Source organism: Pteropus vampyrus, unplaced genomic scaffold, assembly GCF_000151845.1.
Source record: "Pteropus vampyrus isolate Shadow unplaced genomic scaffold, Pvam_2.0 Scaffold1000006010, whole genome shotgun sequence".
Taxonomy (NCBI): domain Eukaryota; kingdom Metazoa; phylum Chordata; class Mammalia; order Chiroptera; family Pteropodidae; genus Pteropus; species Pteropus vampyrus.
The window spans coordinates 1-7,922 of record NW_011920412.1 but is presented as its reverse complement, the minus strand read 5'-3'; the positions used below and the strand labels follow the sequence as shown (position 1 = coordinate 7,922).

The window sequence follows — 7,922 nt, the reverse complement described above, 5'->3', positions numbered from 1 at the left end:
CTGTTCCACTGGGGACAAGAATGCCTGGTGCTTAACCTTAGCCCCTTCTCCCCCCACCCCACACAGTGTTACCACATGGACTCCTGACAGCCACCTGCCAAGGAATGTCTGAGGACATTGTAAGATGAAATAAAAATTACAGGAAAGGAGGAAAAGAGAAAACTTGAATGAATATAGAAATAGATGTGTTGATACAGAGGATCAATTAATATCAAAAAAATCTAAAAACAATGATTATTTGGTTTATCAATATTATAAATTTAATCTTTGAAGTACTAGTCATAAATATTGGGAAATGATACATTTTTCCTACATTTATATTAAGTTAAGTCCAAGAGTTGTTTATAGTATTTTCAAATTAATTAAAAAGCGTGAGAAATATAATATGGCAAGATATATTTTTTATAAAGAACAATTGAAAGATACTAACGCTGTTGCAGAAACTATAAAGTACAAATAATTAAAAATCAATGTACAGTGTATCCGAATCACATTTACTGGGAATTAGGCCCTGGGTGTGTGACTAGAGAGAAGGACCTTGTGAGCTGCACAAACCAGCCGGACTTTCAGAAATTCGATCCATGGAGATGTATGTGCCCTACGACCACAAGAGGGCGCTGTGGGACTACCCTGTGGTTCCTACACAGCTGCTCAGTGAGGACCACTCACTCAAAGGAGCCTGGGCCTTGGGGGTGGGCCTTGTGCTCCCTGATGGGACTAAGCAGCTGTGTCCTCGCTGGCTTAGCAATGTCCCCCGAGCAAGGTTCTTTGTGTGGTGTCAGCAGGTGCTTCCTTCCAGGGCTCTCCCAGGGGATAAAGCCAACCTTCGTCCTCCTCAGTCTGACTATGAGCTGAGCTTCAGCACCTGGGCTCAGAGAGGGGCTGGGCGGTCACTGGATGGACACACATTTGCATGCACAGCCCCTCCTCTGGCGGAGGGTGGAGAAGAAAAGGAGGCCTGGGGCAGCCCAGCCCCACTGTGGGCTCAGGGGCTGCGTGCACCATGGCCTGGACCCCCGTCCTCCTCGTGCTCCTCTCTCAGTGCACAGGTGGGGACAGGTCTCAGGACCAGATCTCGGTTTGAATTTCATTCCCTTCATGCTCAGTCTCCCCAGAAACTTTATCTTGGTCTCTAATCCAACCCTGACAATTGTCTGTGTTTGCAGGTTCCCTCTCCCAGCCTGTGCTGACTCAGCCGCCCTCCCTCTCTGCATCTCTGGGAGCATCAGCCAGACTCACCTGCACCCTGAGCAGTGGCTTCAGTGTTGGTGGCTACTGGATATACTGGTTCCAGCAGAACCCAGGGAGCCCTCCCCGGTATCTCCTGAGTTTCTACTCAGACTCCAATAAGCACCAGGGCTCCGGGGTCCCCAGCCGCTTCTCTGGATCCAAAGACGCCTCGGCCAACGCAGGGCTTCTGCTCATCTCCGGGCTCCAGCCCGAGGACGAGGCTGACTATTACTGTGCTACAGCTCATTTCAGTGGGAGCAGCTTCAGTTACTCACAGTGACTCAGATGATGAGGAAGTGAGACAAAAACCCCTGGGCCCTCAGACTTGGGCCTTGAGAACCTTTATCAGGAAGCTTCTGTGGAGCCTCTTGTAGGGGAGGCTCCTCTGCAGGAAGACACATCCATGAAAGGAGGAAAGGCAGAGCCAGGTTACCTCAGCCGGCACAGAGCATCCGAGGTGCACACAGGTGCGGTGACAGAGTCCCACTGCACATGCCCATTGGGCGTGGAGTCACGAACAAGAAAAATACTGTGTCTGCACCTCTACTGATGACCAGGACAAGCTAAGTTATCCAGAAATCATATCCCATTAAATATGAGTCTTCTGTTACTACTGATGTGTCCATAACTCGTATGTTGATTCTCACCAAGGTCATGGACAGACGCGACTTCATCCTCCATGAACCATCCTACACTTCCCATTGGTCTAATTTGTATAGACTCTCGCTGCCAAAACCCCTGACACTGTCCATCATTTTCTCTACTCCGCTGCTGCATCCCTCACCTTCCTGGTCCCTCTCTCTCACTCTTCAGGTATTAACTCCATGTCCACATTAACCTTTCAGAGAAAAAAGACAAGTCCTTGCCGTTGTTTCCATTCCCCAGGGCTCCATCTCTCGGGACGATGATGACCAGATGTGGAACAGGATGGAAACACCTCATGGTACCTTTCCTGCCCCATCCTCACACTCTGGGTTTCTGAGCATCCCCACCACTCTCAGTTCCTCTGTTCAATAAAAAAGTGAAGTTATTACATTTTCCTAAAAGTGATGTCTTCATCCAACCTTTAGGTATTTGCACATGGAATCTATTAAGTTTTTTTCCTTCTCCAGAAATGACTGATGCCCTACACAAGGTGAGTCTCGTGGTCATCCACAGAGAAAGGATCAGCTGCGTGTTTCAGGATATGACTTTGCTCTTTCACCCTCCAGAATCTCTGTTTCCTAAGAACCTTCAGGACAGTGTATCCACCACGAAACGTTTCCCTCGGGTCCCTGAATCCCATGCTTTAGCCCCTTTGCACAATAAAGGGAGCACTGCCTCATGGTCGCCCACAGATAGACATCTGGGAACCACAGGGGACAGTGTTGGGGCTTAGCTGTGGTGTCGAGAGCATGAAGGAGGGGCTGTGTGGCCATCTCCTGCCCTGTGCTTCCTGAGACCTGAAGACCCTACATCTGTGGGTCTCGTGCCTGCAGGGATGGAAACAGCCATATTTCTCCCACTCCACAAGATATGGACTTCTGATCAAGGGAGGTTGTTGACAGGGCCCGTCTGCTTTCAAATGCGTCTTCACTGCCTAAAATAAATTCTGCTCCAAGGAGAATATTTTTAAGACATTTTCCCTCGAGATCCAGGCTCTAGCACCCAGAGGGTCTTATAGGGAATCATCAGCTTCAAGGAGGGTTGTCATGGAGAATCACCTCTCATTTTGTGGAGAAGCCGTCAGAGAGACAGGGGGAGGCGTGACCTCATTGTCTCACACACACAAACACACACACACACACACACACACGGCTCTCTTTGAACTGAGTGTATAGTGACCTGGACTCCACAGTTGGGGCATGTCTGTTCCCCCAGAAGTCAGGGTTAGGCCGGTGCTGACACAGCCGTCTTGAAGGTTAGAATCATCAGGAGACAGAATCTCCCTCAGCAGGAAACACCAGTGACATGAGTGTGACCTGGGTCTTGTTATTAGGGCAGCAGGACACGGCCTGAACACCTGCTCCACTGGGCTGAGTTGATGCTCAGGGTCCCAGGGCGAGTCTCCATTCCCGTGGGTATCACAGCCCCCTGACCACTCAGGGCTCCAGTCAGCAATGGTGCTTGTTATGGCATTTATTCTGGGACAGCAGCCTCATGCTGCTCACACGGGATCACGGTCCATGGGGACAGAGACACATCCTCCCCTGTGCTCTCGGGGCTGGGCTGTCATTCCCTGGGACACTACCGGGACACTTTCAGCCAGACTGGATCTCTGATAAAAAGTCTTCCGTCAGAACCCAGAGCCACAGTGACTGTGACCTCGGGGACATAGTCCCCTCCTGTCTCCACCTCTCCACAGCAGAGATGTGGGACTGTTGACAGGAACTTCTGCTCCTACCGGCCTTGTCGTGATAGAATAGCATAGCTCTAGCCCTCGCTTTGCTGTAGGGGCAGTTTCTCCATCGTGCGGGGGCTGCACACTTGGCCAGGGGCTGCAGCTCTGCCCGACCAGAGACAGGCTCCCCCCACAGTGCTCAGTCATGGACGCCGCCCCTCCCCTCAGGCTGTGCTGTTCCACATCCTGGATTCTAATTCTGCCTAAAATTATACAACTATTGTGCATCCAACTGAAAGTGCTTGATTGATGTTTAACCTTCTCTTTGGTAATTTAAATATTATGGTAAAAAATTAACAATACATAAATAATATTGTATAAAGTTATAATATCTTACCTTACATAATAAGGGAAAAAGAGGAGGAAATATAATATTTGTTTACAATACACACGTACACATATGCAAAACAAAATAAGAAAACATATCATGATTATTGCAGCCCCCATTTCTGGAATTAATATCTACCTTCTTCTCCTACCCCTGGTCAGTGATAGCCACTCGCTATCGTAGTTCATTAAAAGTGTATACATTTATTTCAAGTTTTCTCTTTTCCTCCTTTGCTGGAATTTATATTTCGATATCATTTACATGGCGTAAAGTTTTTCAGTTAAAAATGTACAACAGAATCATGTGTAGAATAGTCACATGGTTGTGCAACCATTCCCAAAATCTAACTTTAGAACATTTCCATCATCCCTCAGAGTGAAGTCCCCACACATCTGCATCACTCCTCATCAGATCTCTACTCAACCCTTGGTAACAACTGATCCACTGCCTGTCTCAGTAGATATGCCTGTTCTGGAGACTTCACAGACACGGAAGTACAAAAGAGGTGGACTTTGTGACTGTTCGTTTCACTTTCTTCTTTGGCAAATATTTCTGAGATCCATTGTTGTGACCTGAGTGATCATCCTTTTTTTCTTCTGACGTATAATATTGTGTTGTTTGGACATAGTTCGGTTCACTTATCCGTTCATCCACTGGTGGACATTAGGTTATTTTTCATCTCCTGTCTATAACGCATAAACCTGCTAGGACTATTTGTGCATGTGCTGGGAACATTTGTGTACATGTTTTTGATTTCGTTTTTGTGGATAGCTCTTTTCGTATCTTGGATAGACACCTAGGACCGGGATCTTCATATGGTATCTTTATATTAAATTTTTTGAGAAACCCATCAGAAGTTTTCCAGTATGGCTGCATTGGTTAAACTTCTACCAACTTTGTATTAAGGTTGCAATTTCCACTCATCTTCACACAAAAAAACTGTTATTATATCTCATTTTTCTCACAGCTCTTCTAGTCTGGGAGAAGCGATATCTCGCTTCAGTTTTGACTTGCCGTTCCCTAGCGATCAGTGGCACTGAGCATCTTCTCTGCACTGTACTGTTTTTCTCAGTGATGAGCGGCTGAGGCTCTGCGCTGTCTCAGGAACCGCTGATGTTAGGAAGCTTTAAACTGAGCTATTGCTGACTTCACACATCCAGCCTGTGTTCGCCTTGACACAGCAGAAAACATTTTTTCAGGAACAGGATTCTCCTCAGAAACAGCGGAATGGCAGCGGGAGGCCACCATCACCATGCAAGGACCACAGCACAGGAAAGTCTGTGGCACCTGCCTGGGACACGCACGGCAGCCTCAGGACCCAAACATTTTCCTAAGACAGTTCCTGAGTCTCCATTCTGAGAGTGTTTCCACTTCAGTCACCACTTTAGTGAAATGACAACTCCAGACTGTGTCATCTGATGCCTTGGCAGAGGTCGCTCTACTGAGGACAAGGACATGGATGGAGCTTGATCGCAGCCCCTTCTCCCCCGACCCCACACGGACTCACCGCATGGACTCCTGACAGCCACCTGCCAAAGGAAGATTGAGGGGATTGTAATACAAAATAAATATCCAACAAAGGGGGAAAAAAGAAAACTTAAATAAACATAGAAATAGACGTGTTGATACAGAGGATAGATTAAATCAAAAATCAAAAAATAAAGATTACTTGATTATCAATGTTATAAATTTAATCTTATAAATATCATTCATAATTATTGGGATATGTAACCTTTTTCTTATTTTTATGTGAAAAACATTAAGCCCAAGAGCAGCCTAGAATATTTTCTTTTTTTTAATTTTTATTCATTATTATTATTTATGCCTACAGCACCTGGTCTTCTTAGGTGCTGTAGGCATAAATAAGTACTAACCATCCAAGTACTAACCAGGCTCGACCCTGCTTAGCTTCCTAGATCAGGCATCCAGCTTGTTTGGGTTGGCATGGCAGTAGACCATGGACTGTGGCTTCACTGGAGCGTGAAACCAGGACCTTCTACGTGTAAAGCGGACGTGCTAACTGCTATACTATGGAACCACATCTGAATATTTTCAAATTAACAAAAAGACATGGGAAATACAGTTTTGTAATCAAGAAACCTTTCTGTAGAAAGACAATTGAAAGAGAACGAAATCACAGAAATCAAAAAGTACAAACAAATAAAAATCAATGTTTGGCGTATCAGAATCACATTAACTAGGAATCAGCCCATGGGTGTGTGAATAGAGACAGGGACCTGCTGAGCTGCACAAACCAGGTTCTCAGGGCTCTGGGCCATGGGGCGGTGTGCGTGCTGACATCAGCAGGGGGCGCTGTGGGACTGACTTGTTGGTCCCTACACAATGGCTCACTGAGGACCATTCACTCGAAGGAACCTGGGATTGGGGCCTGTTCTCTGTGCTCCCTGTTGGGACTCAGCAGCTGTGTCCTCTCTGGGCTGGCAGAGTCCCGCAAGCAGGGACCTTTGCGTGGTCTCAGCAGGTGCTTCCTCCAGGGCTCTCCAAGGGGGTGAAGCCAATCTCCATCCTCCTCAGTCTGGGAGTGAACTGAGCTCCAGCACCAGGGCTCAGGGAGGGGCTGGGTGGTCACTGGATGGACACACATTTGCATGCACAGCCCCTCCTCTGGCAGAGGGTGGAGAAGAAAAGGAGGCCTGGGCAGCCCAGCCCCACTGTGAGCTCAGGGGCTGCGTGCACCATGGCCTGGACCCCCATTCTCCTCGTGCTCCTCTCTCAATGCACAGGTGGGGACAGCTATTGGGGATCCGGGGTAACCCCCAACATCACCACCCTCTTGCTCAAAATCCTGCAAAATTTTCTCTGATTTCTTGTGCCAGCGACCACGTTTGTCTGTGTTTGCAGGTTCCCTCTCCCGGCCTGTGCTGACTCAGCCGCCCTCCCTCTCTGCTTCTCCGGGAGCAACAGCCAGACGCACCTGCACCCTGAGCAGTGGCTTCACTGTTGGTGGCCACTGGATAAACTGGTTCCAGCAGAAGCCAGGGAGCCCTCCCCGGTATCTCCTGAGTTTCTACTCAGACTCCAATAAGGACCAGGGCTCCGGGGTCCCCAGCTGCTTCTCTGGATCCAAAGACGCCTCGGCCAATGCAGGGCTTCTGCTTATCTCCGGGCTCCAGCCTGAGGACGAGGCCGACTATTGCTGTCAGATCTGGTACATTAGTGACTCTCACAGTGACACACACAGGTGGGAAAGTGAGACACAACCCTCAGCCTGTTAAGGCCTCGGGATAAGACATTCCTCTCATTTAAAATAAGTTCAATATACACTAACTACAATTTAAGTAGATGCTGGATCACAATGTCCTTCCCACTTTTATAGTCAAGTTGTCTCAACTTTCTAGAAAAACAAAACAATGAAAAAATCTCATGAAGATACAGAAAATTTGCCTGGTGATTCAAGTTTTAAAACTCAGTGCCTGTTGCACTGGGTTCTTTTTCCCTTTCAAAAGGCAAACTGCCTTGTCTAAAATTCGGGGTCAGAGCCGTGGACCACCCCAGCAGGTGGACCGTCCTCCACAGCATGGACTCAGCTCTTCCAGGGGTCAGAGCTGAGTCCACTGACTTCTAATCCCTTCCAGGTTCCTATGCTCAGAAGTGGCCACGGAGCCCTGTGTCCCAGGGACGAGATCTGAGATGTGAGATCCGGGAGGAATTCCAGGCACAGAGCTACCTTGGCCCAGGCTCAGCTGCCCAAGCTTTCAGGTGTGAAGTCAGGGAGAGGGGGGTTGGCATGAGAGGAGCTGGGGCCTGAAGTGGTAGATGAACCCAGAGCCTGCTCCAGGGAAAGTGGGTGAAGTTGGTCCCATGGATGTGACTTTCCTTGCTGACAACACTCAGTGCCATGGGGCCTGTGATGATGGATTTTCCTGAGGCCACAGGGACTGCCTGTGTCCTTCCCCGTCTCCTATCCCATGGGAGCTTGTCTACAGTCCAGGGTGTAGATGGATGCCTGAGGACTATCAGGGA

General features: G+C 48.3%; 2 gene segments (V, D, J or C); both read left to right on the top strand.

Moving 5' to 3' along the window:
• The first annotated feature begins 982 nt into the window (after positions 1–982).
• Positions 983–1,510, top strand: LOC105311679. The segment is given in 2 exon segments: positions 983–1,049; positions 1,167–1,510. Coding segments are annotated over 2 exon segments (390 nt in total).
• A 5,126-nt stretch (positions 1,511–6,636) lies between these two features.
• LOC111735731 lies at positions 6,637–7,174 on the top strand. The segment is given in 2 exon segments: positions 6,637–6,682; positions 6,801–7,174. Coding segments are annotated over 2 exon segments (420 nt in total).
• Positions 7,175–7,922: the final 748 nt, after the last annotated feature.